Raw genomic sequence first — 20,553 nt, forward strand, 5'->3', positions numbered from 1 at the left:
TTTGAGTCACCATAAATGTAGAATCCAAGTACCCCAGAAAATTTTGGCTAACCTATCGGTTAATGGTTTTGTCTCTACTTCAAAGATTTTTTTTAAGAAGGCAATAATACCACTGTCTTGAAAATTGTTATTGGAACAGAGATTTAATTCAAATTAGCCCAAAGACATGGTGTCAGTAGTACATTTATGTCCGTTTGCTTTGATAGCTAACCATGAGATAAAGGTCTACTTTGTCCTTACTAAGGTAGTAAAAAATTTCCTGTCATTGTTCTTCTTGAGGGCAGCACAAGATAATGTGAAAGGCCTGACTAATACCTTCAGTGTACATATATTCATATGCAAGTGAATAAAACATGACTTTGACTTGATTAACCCCATTTCTGAAAAATTCGGGTCTTATTACTGGAGATACAAGAAAAACCATTGCATTTCCAGCAAATGTAATGCAAACTTGGAAAGCAAAAGGGACCTGATATTTTTTATATGTATTAATTTTTAGCTTGAACCTAACATTGTTGCTTTTTATTGATTTTAGTGAATCTAGAGTGTAATTTGAAAAGCATCAGGCACAAGATAGTTCCATTTTTGCCTCCCCACTTTTTTTTTGCAAAGTAGCTTTTAATGTTCTTTTTGCTTACTCAGACAATTGTACAAATCTGTATTTTTATTCTTAGATTTCTGTGTAGCAAATCCTATGAAATTCATAAATAATAACGTTACAACCTACTGAGGTTATCAATTCAACAGTCCCATCAATTGTCCCATATGATTAATTACAATGGTCTGTTTATATCTTCATATATTAATTACTTTATTTTCCTGACCATTAAATATATTCCTATTTTTAAGTTTTTCACGTTTTGTGCATGTCTTGCTTTCTTGATAGTATGTATGCATTTTATTATCAGTTACTGACATTTTCATAGTGGAGTTCAGTCAAACAGCAGTGTGCTTTTAAGCCTATGGAGTCACTAAATTACACTAAATTTTGAACTTGTTTCCAGTTTCAGAGTAACTGGATGCTTAATTTTACATGCAGGTGTAACTATATGCTGTAACTATAAGCTGAGTACAATAACAATTCACAAAAATCAATGTATGCTTATTTCTCTGCTGTCTAATAGCAGTCAGAACTAAACTTACGGAACTCTGTTCCATAAGTTTTGTTGCAGATGCCAAAAACATGAGGGAAAGTGATAGAACTGCCAAAAGATGAAATAGCATTTGTCTGTAGACCTTGACCCTACCATTATGTCACTAATGCACAACTATCATAGTAACAGCATGTAACTCTGCAAAATACCTAATGAAAAGTATTCCTAAATTTCTGCTCAACTGTTGGATTTCAGTTAAAGTACTCTTGGAGGGCAAAATAATCTTAACAGAGCAGCATTTCCCAAAAAAAAAGAAAGTCTTTAAAGGATTTTCTTTAATCCTGGCAAGCTCCAGTTCAGACTTCTCATATAACTGGATAACATTTTTAAAGCTGAAAACCATATTGGTATGGGTGATATCACTTTCTCATAAAAGGAACTGCAGAGCTCTCAGCTTATTTCTTACCGTGTAATGGATTTTTTTCTGACATGTTTAGTTATCCATCTGCTTGCTTCATTATGCAAGCACAAATAAGCTTCTTAGCTTTTTAATTTTCTATACATTATTTTTACTTTTTAATACAGAAGTGATGACTTTCTTCTCAAAATAGCGCATTTCAATGTTTGGGCAAGAGTTCAACTGCAGTTTGCTTATTGGCAATGCTGCAGCATATTCTTGCTGATGGAAGAGCATACTGCTGGAATAGTTTTGACAGTAGTAAAATACTTCCTAAACAGGAAGAAGCATATGGAACTGGAATCAGAGCTTCAATCCCTTCGCAAAGCAAACCAACATCTTGAAAACATTCTGGAGGCAACCAAAGCACACAAGCGCCGAGAAGTGTCTCAGTTGCAAAAGCTACACAGAGAAAGCCTTAAGGTATGAGAATAAGTTTATTTAAAGCCGTACATACTTACTCCTAAGTTTTATGAGAATACAGACAGTCTTTTGTATGATCCCTTAACCTAACTAGTGTTCTGGAGAGTTCTCCATATGCAATAAACCAAATAGGCTACTTGTTGTTCTGAAGTGTTAGCTGAATGACTTGCTGCTGCAATCAGATGACAAATCTGAAAAAGTGGTAGTGGTTTAGAACTAAGCACTTCAAACATTTTATTTCATTATTCTGCTTATAGAATTATGAAGTACAACACCAGACAAAGGCTTGATTTCATTATATAGTTAACATAAAGACTTCTTTGTAATCTTTGTAACAGAACATAACCACTCCAACTAAAGCTTACCAGCTAAGGTCTCGTCTAGTGCCACGAATAAGCCCAGATTATAATTCTGAAGATTTTCAGTATTCTGAAGAGATGGTGGATGACATTCTGAAAGAGCCGGTTCCTCCAGAGATGAGTGAACAAGCATATGAAGCCATTGCTGAGGAGCTCAAAGTGGCACAGGTGATTGTTCTGGATAAAAACCAAAGTGTCTGTATGTGTAACTTTATAAGAGGGTGGGCTTTGGCATGAAATACTTCCCCCTGACCAAATATATTTTAATTTGCATGGGAAACTGAAGCACTTCATGAATACTTAACACGAAACAGTTCTCTAATTATACATTGTAAGTGAAAGAGGATTTACAACAAAATACTGAAAGGGATTTGAGAGTTGAATATCATAAGTAGTTTAAGATATACACGGCATTTGTACTTTTACTTTTTTAACCTGATAACTTGTCCCTGAGGAGTCCTCTTTATAAGTCCCTGTGACAGCTACATTTGGAACAATATACAAGCTTAATATATAATACAGCATTATTTTAAGAAACCTACCACATAATGCTTGTCCACCATTAATATTAATTGCCTTGTAGCGGGCAGTCTTGTCACGTAGAAGAGGTCTACAAAGTTATCTGAACTACTCTCTAGAAGCTGGAAATAAGTTCAGTGCATGTGAACCCCTGGCACAATAGCCAAACCCCCTCTTTGATTCTTACTATAGTGCAGAGAACCTCTAAGAAATTTAGCTACTGTATATTTTGAATAATTTTTTTTAAAGCCTTATTTCTCCAAGATAAACACGTGTCTGAAAAGTAAGTGTTTATAGGATTCAGTCCTTGTATTCCCTGATGGATTTTCCTGTGTTTTGGCAGTTCAGTTAGAAATAGGAGAAATCAGCTACTTCAGATACCAGTTTATTTTTTGAGTGTTCTGTTTTCTCTTGGTTCAGGTCATAAATATAGAAACTTGTTGACATTTTTATATTTAATATGCACAGACTGCCATATGGCATGTGAGAATAAGTGGAAGATGGGTGCTCTAAATTTAAGTGTCTGTTGTGTCACAGGAGCAACTGAGCACAATGCAGACAAAGCTGGATGAAGAGGAAAGCAAGAATATAAAACTCCAGCAGCATATTAATAAACTCGAGCATCATTCTACACAAATACAGGAGGTGAGAGAACAATTCAGGGCTCATTTAACAATATAATACAGTCATGCTGCTGTGTTGTCTAGTGAGGTCTTGCAATGTTACTTGCATTTTGACTTTTGAAAAATTTACATAGGATCATGGCTTGAGGCTGTGCAGGAAGGCAAGGACTTAAAATCACGGAATAGTTTGGGTTGATTCAAAGGCCACCTAATCCAACCCCCCTGGAGTTGGAGTGAGCAGAGAACATTCATTTACCATAACACTGCAAGTCTGAGTTCGGTTTTAAATCTTGTGATTCTGGACCTGCTTGATCTTAAATATAAGCAAATAGATCCTATTGTGGTTGGGTTTGGCCAACTCGATGATTTCTGGGAAACAACATTAGTAACAAGGAAATTTTAAACTTTGGAAGCTGAAAATGCTATTTGTCTCAATTGGAACTATCTAACAAATATTTATAAGTCCTGCTTAATTGCTGGGGTTGATGATAGAAAAGGAAATTAGGTCTCTATTCTTTCCTGCTCAGTCTCACTTCTGATAGCTCTGTTCTGAGAAGATCTCACCTCCTAAGATGTGGGTTGCTTTTAAATGAAATTTTTAGATAAGGTAATATCTTCAGTTATATAAATTATTTTTTTCCTTGGACTTGTATTGGTTTTCAGAGTCACTAATTTTAAAGAAAAATGTGCTCTGCATTCATAGTCAGGTGATGAAATGCTTTAATACAATATTATGTTATTGTTACAGCTGTGACTTAGCCACTCCTACACTTCCTTCTATTTAAAAATTTTACTTCTCTTCTCAAGCTTCTTTCATCCGAAAGGAATGACTGGAGTAAAGAGCGCCAGGAGTTCCTCGAACAGATAAAATCACTTGAAAAGCAATTTCAAGACAGTCAAAGCAAGGCTGATAGTAAGTCTATGAAATACTGAAATTTCATAAAAACTTTTAAGGTGTCTTACTGTTTTGAATCAACAATAGCACATGCTGAGTAACTATTTGGGTTGTTAGGCATACTGGTTTGATTTTTTTTTTTTTTTTTTTTTTTTTTTTTTTTTAAAGAAAGCAATCTTTGATACTTGCAGAATATCTTCGTTTAATCTTGCACAGTACCCAATATTCAAAATGGCTCTCTGTAGTCTGAATGTGAAGGAGGTACAGGATATAGCATTTAAAAAGAAAATATTAAATAAAATAAAGGAAAAATCCTCTATTGGTCTATGGAAATGCAGTGGTATTGTCTGGAATGTTTTTCATAAACATTTACTTCTTAAACTCGATGTTTCATTGACCTTTTACATTCACAAAGCCTTTTTGTGTGTGACTTCCAAGGTTAGTTCCACTGAAAAAGCGCAGTTTTGTAAGACTTTCCCAGCAGGTTCTGTAACATTACTTGTCATATATCTAGCACAGTTTTCCAAATAACATGAAAATTATTTGGGATTTTTTTGACAGTATTAAAAAGTGAAGTCCATGACTTGCGCATTGTCCTGCAGTCTGCAGACAAGGAGCTGTCTGCTCTAAAATTGGAATATAATGCCTTTAGGGAAAAACAAGAGAAAGAAATGAGTCAGCTTTCTGGTAGACATATGGATGTACAGTTCCAGCTGGACAGTGTGAGGTATGTTGGCAGTTTGGTAAAATGCCTTAACATCCTTTCTGGATGCATACAGTGATTTAGTCCTTCTCTCCTGCATCTGAACTTGCACTTTACATGCTTCTTTAAAGTTGTTTTGTGTTTGTTTATGTCTTATGTCCTTTGCTTATTTTTTTTTTTGCTCAGTTCTTCTATACCTATTTCAGAGTCATGATGGGGAGGAACCATGCTGAAATTAGCGGAAAGAAATGAAATGAGGCTGCCTTAATTTTGCCTTACTTTAGCATTTTCCCATTAAGTAGGATATACCTATAAGCTCATTGCTCTCCAAAAGTTAAGTGGCTGAAGAGACAGAATTTGTCAGTCTGATCACATGAATTAGGTGACATAATGATGCTGCTCTAAAAATACAAGCAGAAAGAAATTCATAAAAAACACCTGAAGTTTGATTATTGAAACCAGAAAAGCTCATTACCTTCTCTGCAATAATGGCCATTATTATTGGGAGATGAGGTTTTGAATCATTAGCATGACTTGGTTTTGTTGGCTTCTGTTGTTGAGTTTTGTTTATTTTGTTGTGTTTTGGCTTTATGTTGGTTTTGGGTTTTTTTCCTGGAAAGCTTAGCTATGTTTTGCATTACAGTAGGTCACGTCTTAGCTGAAGTAATTTTTTGAGTATGCATTGTGAGACCAGGAACTGGGAATTGAAACTAAATGCCATGGTTTCATTGATGCCTTCAGTGTTAGCAGAAATACTGACTATGTAGAGGGTATTCTTTCTATAGGCCCTCCTTTAGTAACATGATTCATAACACTTGTCTAGCAGTTCTTTTACCCCTCTTTGCTTTTCACTTTTGTGAAAAACCAAATGAAGTAAATTTTCAGTGCAACAATTTAGAGAAAAATAACCCAAACTTGTCCCGAATATATAAAGATTTTAAATGGGATAGATGACCTGAATATCAGCTAAGCAGATGTTGATACTGAGGATCCTTCTATCAAAGCCTTTTGTCCAGCAACTGCCTAAAAAAAAAAGATATTTTTTTTAATGGTGAACTCCATTATCAAGACACAGGGACTGAAATTTCAGTAGGATTTTGTAAGAAGTAATTTATTTCTCAGGATCAGAAAAAGTCCACTGCCTTCTCTGCCAGTGCCACTTCAATCTCCCATGGCCTTCAGAAATTTGGTGTTTCTGAGTTTAAAAGAGAGTTACCATTTACGTCAGTCACTCCTTTCTAAAATAACTGTACTCTGTATATTATTTGAAGATTTTAAAGTACAAGTGATTGGAGTATTTTTATAATGACACAAACCTTATCAGAGTTTTTATTTGTTTTTTTTTAATAAAGGCTAGAACATGAAAAGATTCTTGAAGAAAAAGCAAGTCTGCAGGATGACTATGACAATTTGCAGGAAGTAACTAAGTTTGAGACGGATCAACTGAAGCAACAACTTGAGGACAGAAAACAAGAAGCAGAAGCAATGAAAACTGAGCTTTGTGTAAGACAGTTGAGGGTTTCAAAGGAGTTTATTATACCATATCCACATTGTTTAACTCCTGTTTAATTCAACTGTATCATTAATAATAGATTCCACAGTAATAATAGGTTTCTTGGTGCTTTCATTTGGAAGGTGTACCCAAAACCTTTTTCCAAACTTGGTGCAAGATTTTTGCAACCACAGGCTACAAGAAATATCCAATAGCATCGTGAAGTAGTAAGGTTTTGGACTGAAGAAATTGCCCTGGAAATGTTGAGGGAGATGGGTTAATTAGTAAAGGAATAAGAAACTTCTTTGGAAAAGAATCCTGACATTGAAATGCTGAGATGACCTTTCATCTCAGTGCTAGCCAGGACTAGCCTACTTATTCTATCTTTACAAAGCAGTTTCTTAAAAATTTTCATAGTGGATGTGATCTTGTTAAAATGATCTATGGCTTGTGGTGGATCACTGTCCTGCAATTTAGTTGATGCTGTCCTTGAAAGCCTGTCAGACTGCAGTGACTGCAAAACAGCAATAAGGTTGCTCAAGGGCTTTTGCAAATGATTTTGCCTGCTTCTCACAGTGTACATACACTGTGCCTGCTCAGGAAGCTTGATGTAAGTTTTCCTTTTTTAGTGTTTAAAGGAATGCTGACAGACTGAAAATTATTGATATAAATTCCTTATCATTTAATATTCTGAACAAACTTGGAATTTGAAAAATGCACCTAAATTAATCTACAATTGAAAATTCTAATTTCTGCCTTCACAACCTTGGATATTGAGGAACATCATAGCTATATGAAATTATTATCAATGACAGGTGAAAAGAACTAATTACCTAATATGAATAAGAGTTTACTTTTGAACTTGACTAGAACAAAGCTAAGGATCTTTCTGTTTCAAATTAAGGTATGGCAGGGAGGCAGGTTTCAATCATCTTAAGAATTTGTTTAGATTTTTATTTTGTTTTAGATTATTCTAAAGACCTTCTATTGTAACTTCTTTTAGCAATATATATTTGCTATTCTAGAACCTTTTTCACCTTCTGAAAGCAGAAAAAGAACATAATGAAAAACTAACATTGCAATTACAAGAAGACAAAGAAAACAATTCAAAGTAAGTTTTAATTAGTGGTGGGGTTTATTTTCATTTGACCGCATTGTTTTTGTCCCATGCTATGTTTTGTATTCAGATGAGGATCCTGTTTGTAGAGGTGTTTTTCCCCAGGTGGTTGACAATAATTACATAACAGGCTTTTTTATTTTATCCAAATTAGAACGGCACTTCATTTTAATGTGTTCAATTAACATGACAAAAGTAATTTCATTGCAAGTATAGATCTTCACGTCAAAAATGAAAGTCCACCTCTGACAGCAGTGTAACTAAACTATTGGTCTTTCGTATAGCACTGAGAAGGTGATTACTGAAGAACTCTTAAATAAATTAAGTGCAAATAAGAACCATATAAGAATAAATCACGTGACTTGATTTTGTTAAAGTTCTCTTATGTTTTGATTATATTTCTCACTAGAAATGTTTTCTTCACCAGGGAGCTCTTGAAAATACTTGAAAAAGCACAGGTGGAGAAACCATTCTCTGAAATGGTGACACAGTGTGAGCAGCAGGTACAGCAACAGATTTGAATATTTAAACTGCGTGTTCATGGATTTGCTTGTGCATTAATAGCAGTTTTATTTCTGTGCTGACTGTTCCATTGATTACCAGCAAAATAAATGTAGACTGCTCAGGTTACATATCATTTTGTTAAGCTACTGCTTTATTATTCTGGTAAGGTTAACAACTTACTTCCTTTTTTTTTTTCATTACTTGAGGCTTTACAAAACACACTTCAAAGGTAATAAAGATTCTCCTTCACAATATTATTTTCTCTAGGAAGCAAAACTGAGGACATTGGAACAGGAACTGGCTGCTGCTGGAGAGACTATTGCTTCTTTGAAGAAGACAAATGATACAGACAAGGTTTAGGCTTATTTCTGTTACTAGTACACAGTTTTATGGGTAACGGTTCTGTAGCAGAGTTGAAAGCCCAGAGCCTTTCTGTGATACTTAGTAATTTTGTGCTCTCAGGCAATTCTGGCTGTATATGTAGGTAAAATAAATCTTGCCTTTCCCTAGCATGGAGTTTGCAGGGAGGTAGAAAACTGGTATGCACTCAGAAAAAACACAAGTTAACTGAAGATTAAACAAAAAAAATCAAGGTAAACCTGTCTACTGGACAAAACATTCAATGCTTAAACAGTGCATAATTCCCCTCATGATTAATAGGGTCTTCCAGTCATGTTGTAATGGACAAATAGAAAAGGGAAGGAAGGTGACTTAAGGTTGTGACTGTGTGTGTCTTTATTAATAAAATCAAAGCACTTTTTCATGTAAAGGCTGTTGCAGTGTATGAAAGCTTAAATAGCAAGAGTTCCCCTAGTGCAAGTATATATCCTGTACGTAAAACAGGCATAAGGAACCACATAGTGCATTTACTACCCAGCATGATGCGATGATAAGCCTTGTTTTTTTCATGCTAAAACCAAAAATTTGACATGCATAAGGTCAAAATAACCTGGTATTGTCAGTGCAGTGGTGTTTCTTGAATGTACCTTTTTCCATTACAAGCAAATGTACCCTTAAACTACGGTACTTCTGTTCTCCTATTAGAAACCCATTACAAGCCAATACTAAATCAATGAGCCAGTGTTCTCTTCTGATGAACACAGCAGGTTATTTAATTCTTTATTTAAGTGCTTAGAGCAAAAGCCAGTGATATAGCAACACATTTTCTGTTATTCCTTTACATGTGCAATTTGAGGCCTCATTTTCATATGATTGTTTGAAACTTGGGATTGACAAATTATATACCAAAAAAAGTCCAGTAACATATTATATAGATTTTATATATATTTTATAGGATTGACTTTTTTTTATGTTTCAGGAAGTTGTAACTGACTTGATGAAACAGATCCAGGAGCTGAGGTCTTCAATTAATCATAAAACTGAGTCCATACATGGGTTGACAAGAGAGCTCGAGGATATAAATGTATGTTCTGTCATTTTGAAGGACATGGTATCGTACTTTAGAAATGACATGTCTTATCATGGGTCTCAAACAGTATAACTTGCTGTAGCATTTTAGATGGAAACTTCTTTGTTTTGACATGTTGAAATCTTCTGAACATTTTATGCCTAAGGCAGTCTTGAAAACAGAACCCTCTCCATGTGGTGGGTAAAAAGCCGTATCTCTGAAGGGACCTATTCACATCTTGTAAACTACACTCAGCTGACAGTCACATTTAGATTTTCTCAGAAATTGGCAATTTAAAACCTCAACAATTGAAGCTGAATTGTAAATTTATTTTTTGAGGGAGTGAATTTTTATGTTGCTGTTATTACTATGTTCTACATCTGAAAACAAGTAGAAAGAACTAAAACTGTAGTTGAATAACTATGAATAAATATGATGCATCTGATTTATTAAAATAGGTCTGGTTTGCAAACTGATGGAACAACCCACAGAATGCTTCAGATAATATATTTTGTGTGAACTACGAATTCAAAAGGTTCTAGAGACAGAACGTTGATGAGACAAATTTATATATATAGTTATCTTTTAATAATGATTTTAGTGGGTAATATGTATTGTGGTGGCTAATTAACATTAAATTAATAATCTTTTCCTATCATTCTGACAACTAATTTCTAAAAACGTAGTTTGTATAATTTAAGTGTGATATTTCATTCTGGTTTTAGTCATTGACACAGATTTCTAAATGCTTCTAATTGTCATAAGATTTTTGATGTACATTTATTTGTATTATGTTTGCCAGCTTTCCTTGATAACATGTTTTTCTAAAATATTCTAAAATTTATTTTAATGGGTTTTTGTAGTGCAAGTATAATATTGTTCTGGCTGCAAAAGAAGAAAGCAAAGGAATCATAGAGGATCAGGAAAAGAAGATTGAAGAACTGAAGGAAGCCTTGGAGGGAAGAGAAATAGCTGATAACATTGAGGTAAAAACATTAATGTTGATGTATGATGATTGTTTGTTTAACCAGACCAGTTGGATGTGCGTTTGCTTAAAATATTCATGTAAAACTTAACCTCATTTTGGTTCCAACTATAGCTAGTTAAGCTGTTCTTAAAAGAATTTTTCATGAGATATCTGACAAATTCTGTTAAATTATCATGTTATTTGACATAAATATTTTATAAGCTACTTCATAAAAGCCTATGCTAAAAGCCTGGTTTAATTTTGTTAAGGCCACTAAGGAATCACGAGCTGAATTTAATGGCAGCTTTAGATGATGCAGCTGAGAAATTAAAATAGGTGGAAGAATATATTATGTTTAACACTATCTCCTCCCCCACTGCTACTATATTCAGTAACATCTTTTCTTTAGTCATAATTTTAACTAAAAGCTCCACCTGCTGGAAACAGATTTAGGATGCATTGTTGATTCAACTGTGGGATTGCCTTTTAAAATTGTATCTTTCTTTAACTCTTTTCTGTTACTGCTCTCACCCTTATTTTGATGAACGTGTCTATCAGTCAAAACCACTAGCACCTCCTTACATGTAATTTCTACAAGATCATCTGTCATTAGATTTGCTAGTCAATCATATGGCACCAATAAAGTCTTCCAGAGAAGTGTTTGTTTCTCAAAACCCTTTGAGCATAGTGTAAATCTATTTAAGAAAAAACAGACTATATTCATTATTAATAATATCTAAATGTCACATTCTGAAACCCAGAACTGAGTTGTCTGCCAAAGGGACCACTTTGGGTTTTTGTTTACGTGGGTTTTTTTAACTGAAGTACTAGTTCTTAATCCAGTATTATCCTTAGGTGTATATGGCTCCTGATAAAATCATAGTGTTTCTCCTTGACTTTGTACTTTAGCTACTAATTTCTTCATGCTTTCTTGACTGGACAAGAAGAACTAATCCAAGGTAGCATTTAAAATACCAAGTTCAGTTTCTCCTTCTAGGTTAACACACCTTGTGTAGGCATAATGCCCCATCAGATCGGGTGGGAGAATAAATCCAGAGGTATCTACAGAATATGAGTGCACTAAAAAAGCTGTAATCGCTCCAGCATGGATTAAAATCTTTGTTATTTTCTGGTTTTTTATTCAGAGAACTGTATCTCTTTTTAAGTACATATTATTCTTTAAAACTGTGGTTGATTCCAAAGATCTTCCACAAGAACTGTGACTATACTGTGGGAAAGTTCTCATTTTTGTTCTGCAGCCAAGAGCATGGATATGAAAACATGCTAAAATAAGAAATTTATAGATGAATGCTTGCTACAATTCATGATGAAAAAGTAGAAGGAAAAGAGAGATGCTTGTAGCTGCTAGCAATCTTGACACCAATCACAAAACACCTTGAAACAACTGACTTAGAGTAATAACTTAAACTTCTTTCTTTACTCATCCAATGACTTAAAATAGAGAGACCTTCTGTGTGAAGAATTGCGTTATACAACTGATCAGCTGATAAGTCTGACAGAGGCCTCCAAGAAACATGATTCGTTGCTCCAGTGTGCACAGGAAGACATAGCAAAGAAAGAAGCAGTAATCCAGGAACTTAGGGAACAGGTAAAACAAAGAAATTTTGATAATTAGCCCATTGAGAGGAGTTGTAGTTAATTCTAGCTTTTGAAAAGTTCTTACATGTAATTTTACGGCATCTTGTATGCAGTACTCTTGGTGAAGAGCAATGCTCCTTGTAAAAGCAAAATAGTAGTCTAAAAACTTCTGAACAAAGGCTAGGTAAACTTTTAAATCTTTTGGAAATGATGTCTAGAGATAGCAGAGTAAAATTATCAGTACCTGTAACAACTGAGCAACCTGAGGTTATCAGCAGTATCATCTACCTTTTCCTCCGCTCATCCACAAACAATATCATAATCTAACAGACATAAGTGTTGAGTTCTATAAATTTTGTAGTCTGAGAATGATTTGGAGCTTTTGCAGACTAAATAGCTATGTTAAGCCTCTGTCCAAATTTTAGCTCTAGTTGTCATAATTGTCATAGTGCTATGTAATATATTTGTGCTGGCAAAAACTCTAATAAGTTATTATCTAAAAGAGGAGTTCTTTTGTCAAGTTAGCATATTCTCTTTGGGGAAACTGATCAAATCTATACCTCAAAAATCTTTGTATCAGATCATGTTTTGACCAGTAATATTTGCCAACAAAGTTCATAATAGTTTCTTCTGTACCAGTAAGCCCTTTGAAACATTGACCGTGTTAGTAAGGCAAGAAAATAAAATAGCAACACAAACAAAATTCAGATTAACTACACAGTATACAGTATATAATGTATAGATCTTTCAAAAATGCTTGTTACATACAACTACTGAAAGTTTAACAGTTATTAGCTAAATATACAAGAGTTATAAAAATGAAGTTTAAGTTAATGTAAAATAACTTGTGGTGTACTTAAGCCTACTCAAAATGGAGATCTAGCTTCTGTTTTCTTTCCTATTTTGTGTTTATTTTAAGCTAATTTAATTCTTACTGGTGTTTCTAATAGTTGGACAAAATGACAGAGGAACTGGAGAACAGGAAGAATGAGTATGAACTAAAAATGAAGCAAATAGATTGCTTTGTGGACTCATCTTTAGTAACATTTCCTCAGGTATGGCATTTGTGAGAGAAACATGTTCGTTATAATGCCTGTTAAAACACATAAAAAACAACTACAAACTTTACAGCATGGCTTCAGGCTGGAACCAAAAATTACAGTGTATCAAGAATGGTCAATTCCCAGTCACATAGTCTGTAACTTAGTTGTATTATTGATGATTTCTCTGCCAGGATTTTTTTTAATATATGTCTCCAATTAAGTATTAAAACATGTAACCAATACATAGGGCAAACAGTTCTTTACTAATAGTTTGTCTGGTTTGTTTCTTTTAACTTGACAGTGTCCAAAAACTCCACCTAATTTTGATGTGAATTTGGCAAAGCTCTTGGAAACCCATGAGCAAGAAATAGCTGATCGTAGGGCTTCTGCAATAAATCTGGAGCACCTTGTGCATGAACTGAATGAAGAAAGAAGAGCTAAAAATGATGAAATTCTAAGGCTGAAGGTACTATGAGTTAATCTCTACAGGCAATTTGTAAGGTTAAAATAAGACAAAATACAGAGTTTAGATTTTGAATGAGCTCTGCTTGGTAGTGTGTCCATTAAAGCAGGAAAGCCAGTTTTGGTCCTCCCTTTACCTAGGCCCAAAATGTGACAACTGGCTTGAGATGTCAATATATCTCATTTTCCCAAGAACTGAGTTGTTTTGAGTTCATGAATGTCAAATGCTCACATCGGTTTTACTGCTGAAACTGTTCTGATTTATTTTAAATCAAGTTTTTAATGCAACTATAAATGGAACGGTAGTGCAGACATTTGCCAGAGAACTGTGCTTGTTTTCTGATAAATAGTTTTGTCTTCTATTTTACTCAGAAACATGTTCAACTGGAAATGAAAACAGGAATCGTGATTTGGTCTTCAAATAAAATGTTTCAAACTTCTTTCTTTTTCCGTGCTTAGGAGCAATTAAATGAGTTGGAGAACTTGCGTCTGGAAATGCAGATATTGGTGGAAAACAACAGGAATTTACAGAGCCTTGTAGAAGCTCAGAGACCAGGCAAGAACAGGTAAAGTTAAATAAAACACAAAAAATCTATCTTAACTTGAAATAATTAAACAAGATAAAATGTACACTGTTTATTTGAAATACAGTCTTACATATTGTTTGTATTTGTGGAGATTGACTCAGACTTGTCTATGAAAACTGTTTACTGGCTTGTAAACTTTATTGCCCTTAAATCACAAATTCTCAAATGCAACAAAGTTTTATAAAGGAAATGGAAATAGAATGTAAAATAATTATATGCATAGCCATTCCTGCATATTATATATTGCCATATCACTTGTGTAGTTATGGATTCAGTAGATAGCAAATGTCCAAATTAATTCAACACAAGTTTTAACATAGACATAAATGAACTTTTAAACCTCCAATATAGTATTCACCTTTGGTCTATTCAAACCATAACTCCTATCAACTAACAGGAGCAGGGAATTGTTACTGCATATGAAATTATATCCCAAGGTCCCAAGTCAGGAATCCAACAAGTGGGGAATATAAAAGTAATGCTTTTCTGTGGAAAAATTTGATCCAGGACACCTACTCCATAAACTGTGTGAAAAACAAAGTCACAGAATCCAGTGTTCCATGGCAACATAACCATTCTTGTTTTTCTGTGATTCCCGTTTCAGTTCACAACACGCTTTCAAATGTCTGTTGCAAACTAAGCAGAAGGCCTTAGAAACAGCATCATCATTCAGTACCCCACCTGATCTGTTCACAAAGATTTTCAGTTACTGAAAATAGTGTGTTTATTATAATTTGATGCAATTATAAAACTCCTAACCAATTAAGTTCTTTCTTTATGGCACACTACAAGGATAAAGTGGTTCCACTGGCATGTTGCTTTGTGGGTTATTTTAATTGTATGGTGTTTGCTTACTTCCATCCAATGTCATGTTAATCAAAAACTAACAAAATAAAAAGCATTGAAGTCTTCTAAATACAAGAATCTTTCACTTTCTTAACTGCTCAGTGGTCTTGCCAAATTATCTTATACGAAGGAGTTGCTTTCTTGCAGTCAACATACACCTGAACATCACCAACTAATAAAACATTTACCTTAATCGCAAAGCTGCCTAACAAACTGTTGCATTGTTATTACATTTGTAATTGTTTTAATGAAAACGGTAGTTTCTCCATACTCTTAACAAAAGGAAATGTGGTGTTCATGGAATGCAGAAGAATATAGAAACCCTTCCAGAGTTGTTTCATGATGTGTTCAGTGTTTTGAGTATGAACACGTGTGAAAACCACTACACATATTTACTGGTTTAATCTGGATAAGAAGCTTTTACAACTGGTTTCTTCTGTTTATGAGAAACTTTCCTCATTCTTGAATTTCCTAGTGATCAGAAACATCCTGATGTTCAGCACCTCAAAGAGAAAGAGGAGGAGATTGCTGAGGAGAGACTTGCCAAGGTATATTATCATTCTCACGTCAGTTGCTGTTGACCAGCTGTGAAGTATTAACCTGTTTTCTTCTATTTCACAGCAGTGAAACAAACACTGATTTCTAGTGAATTCTAATAGGCACAGCCTGACACAGCTCTTAGGGTTTCTATCTCAGCCTGACACAAGTGAACTGGGTGTCAGATTACACAAGAAGCAAAAACAGATTTGGATTGCTAAATCTGACTCATCTCCACAGAGTTGGAAAGTGAAGATTGTGTCACTTGCTAATGTCAGGTCTGTGTCAAAGGGAAGTTAATGTCACGGCGGAGGTTGCCATGGATTTCCTAGACAGAAAAACCCGCTGTTAGAGCTTTGCTGTGTGTGAGTGGGCAGAGAGATAGGCTGTGGGTCATTTGTGCTGGCATGAAATGGGAAATACCTGCATATAGTAAAGAGATGAACTTAGAGTGAATATTAGAGATGTGAGCTACAGAGCAGTAGGATGACTTTGCAGGATCTGGAATGAGATACAGAATCAACTAAGTGATAAATAATTTTAAATATATATCTGTATGTTAAACATTAGGACTGTATCTAATGCTTTTGACCTTTTACAGAATAAAGCAATGGAGGAAATCCTGAAAATCAAAGCAGAGTAAGTCTAAATATTGTTCCTTGAACTGGAAACTTGTATTAAACTAATTAATGATAAAAAAGCTATATTTAAACACTAGAAGTCCCCAAAAAGCTATATGTAAGCACTAGAAGTCCAATACCTGAATTTATAAAAGACATAATTTGGAAATGTTTACACTTCTGCAAGACACATTGAGTTCTTACTCTTTCTCATCAGTAGGTGGTAGTAGCACCTATTGCTACATTTACTGAAACATTATATCAGGACAATAATCTGAAATAGGTAGAACCATAAAAACTTGAATTGGAAGAGCCATTTTTAATTGTTTAACGTTATTTATGTGTTCAAGTTTTATACGTGCAATGAATTCTAAGCACATTGCTTTTCAAATTGAATTGAAATACTGATCATTTCTTTATTAGTATCATAAATGTTTTATAATTTTAAACATAATCTAATTATTTTCTTTTTATGCTATTTGTTTAAATTTTTGCAGTTAATCTTGAATAATGAAAATTTTTTATTATTAGAGGACTCCTAGATTGTGTTTGCGCAATTGTGCAAATAGTCCTCAAAATTCAAATGTTTTGCACCTTGGATGGATAGTAGCAAAGAAAGAAAATACTGAATTAGTAGATAAACATTAGTTTGAAAATGTTGGTCCTGCTATTCTTTTCCTAATCTGTACTCTTCAGGATTCATAGTGGCTGAATCTTTTAATACTTGAGTTATTTACATTTAATGGAATGCTTTCTATGTACATAACTTCTTTTAAGGAGGAAGAGAGTTTTTATGCACATGGTCATTTCAAAAGTAACTTTCATTAAATTTTCCAGAAACCTTAGTCTGGCAATTAGGGATTATTTTGCTATTTGATGCATTGTGTTTTCATACCTGTCTGTCTGGTCTCTAAAATACGCTTTGTAACAGTGCTGCAAGGTCTCATACAAACAAATAATGCACAAAGAAGGAAAATATTCTTTCCTCATTAAGAAAATGTCTTGACAAATGTACCAAATGAATACTGTTTTCATAGAGTAGGTCTTAAACACCAGGCTTCGGTAAAATAAAACTGATGACAAAAATAATTTAATTTATACAATATTTGAATAGACTTGGAAAATTATTGAAGTTCATATAATTAGTAGACAGGCTGCAAAGTTTGATGGCACAGTTCAATATTCTGTGAGCCTTATAGACATCTTGTCTGCTGAAAATGTTTTAATCCTATCCAAACTAGTGGTCCTTCTGTTACCAGGCCAAACAAGCTCAGGCCATCAGAGCTGCTCAGAGATGTTTCTGAACAACAGGACCACTGGGGGAAAAGTCACAGACAGACAAGCAATTTAAGGGAAACCTGAAGAGCGGCTGAGTTTAGCTGAAAAATTTACATTCCTTTGGTGGATTAATTCAAAGTGTTCTTGTAGGTGAAGCTTCTGTTTCTGCTTTCTCCTCAGTTGAGTTATATATCCTGGATTGCAAACAGTTACCAAAGAGCACAGTTACCAAAGAGAAGAGCATCTCCAAAACACTGCCTAGCTGATAGTATCAAAGACAAGAGCTGTGAAGCAGAATGAAATTTTTCCTTCCCTTAACACTAAGTTCTAAGAAAAATATATTGTCTCAGAAGGACACTTTTAAAGGAGCCTCCCTCCATGTCCAAGACTGATTTAGTAATTCACTTACATGCCATTTATATTGGTTTTAAAGTTTTTTATGCTTCTTTTATATTGGCAGATTAGAAGAGACCAAAAATATCCTCAGAGTCCAAGAAAATGCCTGTCATCAAATGACTCTGGAGCTACAACGAACGAGAACTTTGGAGCTCAAAGCATTTAATGAAAAAGAAGAAATTAGATCAAAACTGGAGGAAGCATATGAAGAAAGAGACAGAACTGAAAAGGTTACACATGTATAATCTTTTTTTTGTCTTTACAGTAAAATCTTATTCAGCAGAGGTAGAGGTCTTACAGTTTAGTTGTATTTGTAATATTATTCTCTGCACTAGTGGAAGTCTGGGTACAGAAATCAGTGTTGCAATTCATAATACAAATAAATTAGTGCTCTTTTTTGACCTTTAGAAGGATCTAACATAGTATCTAAGGACACGTAAGACAAATATGTATTTCCTGAATGAACCAACTCTTGCATCATATGTTACAAATAACTTAAATGTTAGTATGTTTGTAGCTCTAAGAAGCTATTTCTTCTGAAAAGAGAAGGAAAGGCTACTGCTAACAGGTACACAATGTATTTACATTAATTACAGGAAATAGAATTGCTGAGGAAGCAAGTTGACTCTCTTGCTGAAGAGAACGGGAAACTACTTGGTCATCAAAACCTAAACCAGAAGATTCAGTATCTTGTGAAACTGAAGAAAGATAACGCGAAACTTACTGAGGTAAGTTCCAGAGTAGAATACAGATGAATAATGACTTGACATAGAAGATGTCAAGCTTTGAGTATGAAAACTAAAATTCTTGCTCTTCTTTGGAGAGCAATAGATTTTATGCAGTTCAGTAAGTCATGGCTGGTCTGTCTCCTCACAGGCCCCAGACAAGGATCACCCTGTTTTATTTCCCCAAATATATAGTGTATAAAATACTTGAACAAATCTAGATACCGCTTATTTAGAAATATAAAAGACGTGAGGATAATTTCCTTAATATACCCATGCTTTTTTTTCTGTTTTACAGGAGACTGAAAAACTACGAATTGAAAATGCTTTTTTGAAAGAATCAAAAAAATGTGACATTTGTAGACATTATGATCAGCTGTAATGACACAAATAAAACTGCAGAACCATATTTTTAAAGTGTACAGAAAAAGCAAAAGCCATTTGTCAAGCTTGACTTTTGCTGTGGTCCTGGAATAATCAAGTATTTTAGTTCATAGATTTTTTTTTTTTTTTTTTTGCTGGTAATAACTCTTAGTGAAGAATGTTATACCAGCTATGCGGGCAGCTTCCAATGACATAGTAACACCTTTCTGTAATTTTCAATTTCCAAAACCGATTTTGTATAGGTGCTGGAAGATACTTCCTTGGAACTTTTGTACCTTGCCAAGGAAAAGCTTTCTCACTGGGAACACACCTGGATCTTTGTTTCCTTTTGTGCTTTTATTCAGGTTCCTACCTCTTCTGAAATGCTACATTTTCCACCAGAGCCAAAATTGTAAAAGCACAATTTCTTTGTGATTATTTCTTTAGCTAAACATAGAGTGATTTTACTGGGTTGTTTAAAAATAGTTTTAATACTGAACTTTGTTCAATACAGCATAAATGTGAATTTAGTAACAGCCTTGTAAATAGCACTATAAATATATTTTGCCTTTCTGTTCTTTCTCTATATGAAATTAAAATGCTTTTTAACCCTTTTTCCCCCTATTATAGACTTATAGTAGACTCCTATATTAGAATTGTAGGAAATTCTAAGTATTTTGCAACCATTTTCTTATCAAACAAGTTAATGTTACGAAAGAAGCTGTGAAAATATGCAGAACATTTTAGGAGTACAGCAGAAGTTTACTTAGTTGCACTTAAGATTTATTGCAGATACATGAAATGTTTATTAGTGGATCACAAAATTTTGATTTATATAGCAATATCCAACAGGCTTTTTTTTTTACTACCAGTAAGCCTATCATTCCAGTTTTTGGCTACTTCATACAGTATTTTTTTTGCCCACAAGTGCTGGGGCAAAATGGAACAAAGCAGAAGATGCGTGTCTGATAAAGGGCAGGATAGACCTAGTGAGTTTCTACATGATTTGGCTGAGGGGAAGAAGAATTTCTACCAGCTTATCTGCACATTTTAAAGTTGCCTAAGTTCAAGCTCCCACTTGAGCTCTGATGTAAAAAGCTGACCTTAAATGGGGTAGGCGGTGTTTTTTTTCCCTGTAGGCAATCTAGATAGGATCAGACCTAGAGGGGTACATCAAGGACAACACACCTGTTGTCCCTTGCGTGCTTTATTTGTTACTGCTGTGTTCTAGGTTTACAAATGTCGCCTTCCTGTCTGTTTCTGGACTATTTCCATGCAGGCGGCTTCTGCCCTTTTCTGTGTTGTATGTGGCTACGGTAGTACCTGCGTTGTTCTCCTACTCCCTCCTTTTCTGTCTGTTCAAATAAAGCCTTTGTACATAAATGAACACTGCATACGTGCATTCTTCACAAACACCCCCCCCCCCGCTCCGCTCTCGGCCGCCCCTGGGTCTCTCGGAGCGGGCCCGCCCGTACTCGGGGCGGCGCTGCGGTGGCCGCGCCCGTGAGGCGGCCGAGCGGGCCCGGCGTACGCGCC

The 20,553-nt window shown here is 34.7% G+C and overlaps 1 protein-coding gene across 1 annotated transcript in view; it reads left to right on the forward strand.

Annotated features, from left to right (window-relative positions):
- KIF15 (kinesin family member 15) overlaps positions 1-20,404 on the forward strand; it is a 37,063-nt gene extending 16,659 nt beyond the window's left edge. Inside the window, exons 17-36 of the mRNA XM_027718922.2 lie at positions 1,833-1,974; positions 2,313-2,501; positions 3,390-3,497; positions 4,283-4,388; positions 4,932-5,097; positions 6,426-6,576; positions 7,591-7,676; positions 8,110-8,185; positions 8,454-8,540; positions 9,505-9,609; positions 10,458-10,580; positions 12,024-12,170; positions 13,111-13,215; positions 13,505-13,669; positions 14,125-14,231; positions 15,574-15,646; positions 16,237-16,274; positions 17,994-18,159; positions 18,526-18,657; positions 18,953-20,404. Of these exons, the coding sequence (XP_027574723.2) occupies positions 1,833-1,974; positions 2,313-2,501; positions 3,390-3,497; positions 4,283-4,388; positions 4,932-5,097; positions 6,426-6,576; positions 7,591-7,676; positions 8,110-8,185; positions 8,454-8,540; positions 9,505-9,609; positions 10,458-10,580; positions 12,024-12,170; positions 13,111-13,215; positions 13,505-13,669; positions 14,125-14,231; positions 15,574-15,646; positions 16,237-16,274; positions 17,994-18,159; positions 18,526-18,657; positions 18,953-19,036 (2,356 nt within the window). The 3' untranslated portion in view covers positions 19,037-20,404. The remainder of the gene's footprint in view (positions 1-1,832; positions 1,975-2,312; positions 2,502-3,389; positions 3,498-4,282; positions 4,389-4,931; positions 5,098-6,425; positions 6,577-7,590; positions 7,677-8,109; positions 8,186-8,453; positions 8,541-9,504; positions 9,610-10,457; positions 10,581-12,023; positions 12,171-13,110; positions 13,216-13,504; positions 13,670-14,124; positions 14,232-15,573; positions 15,647-16,236; positions 16,275-17,993; positions 18,160-18,525; positions 18,658-18,952) is intronic.
- The last annotated feature ends 149 nt before the right edge of the window (positions 20,405-20,553 follow it).

Source organism: Pipra filicauda, unplaced genomic scaffold, assembly GCF_003945595.2.
Source record: "Pipra filicauda isolate LSUMZ 115617 unplaced genomic scaffold, ASM394559v2 scaffold62_size3274119_pilon, whole genome shotgun sequence".
Classification (NCBI taxonomy): domain Eukaryota; kingdom Metazoa; phylum Chordata; class Aves; order Passeriformes; family Pipridae; genus Pipra; species Pipra filicauda.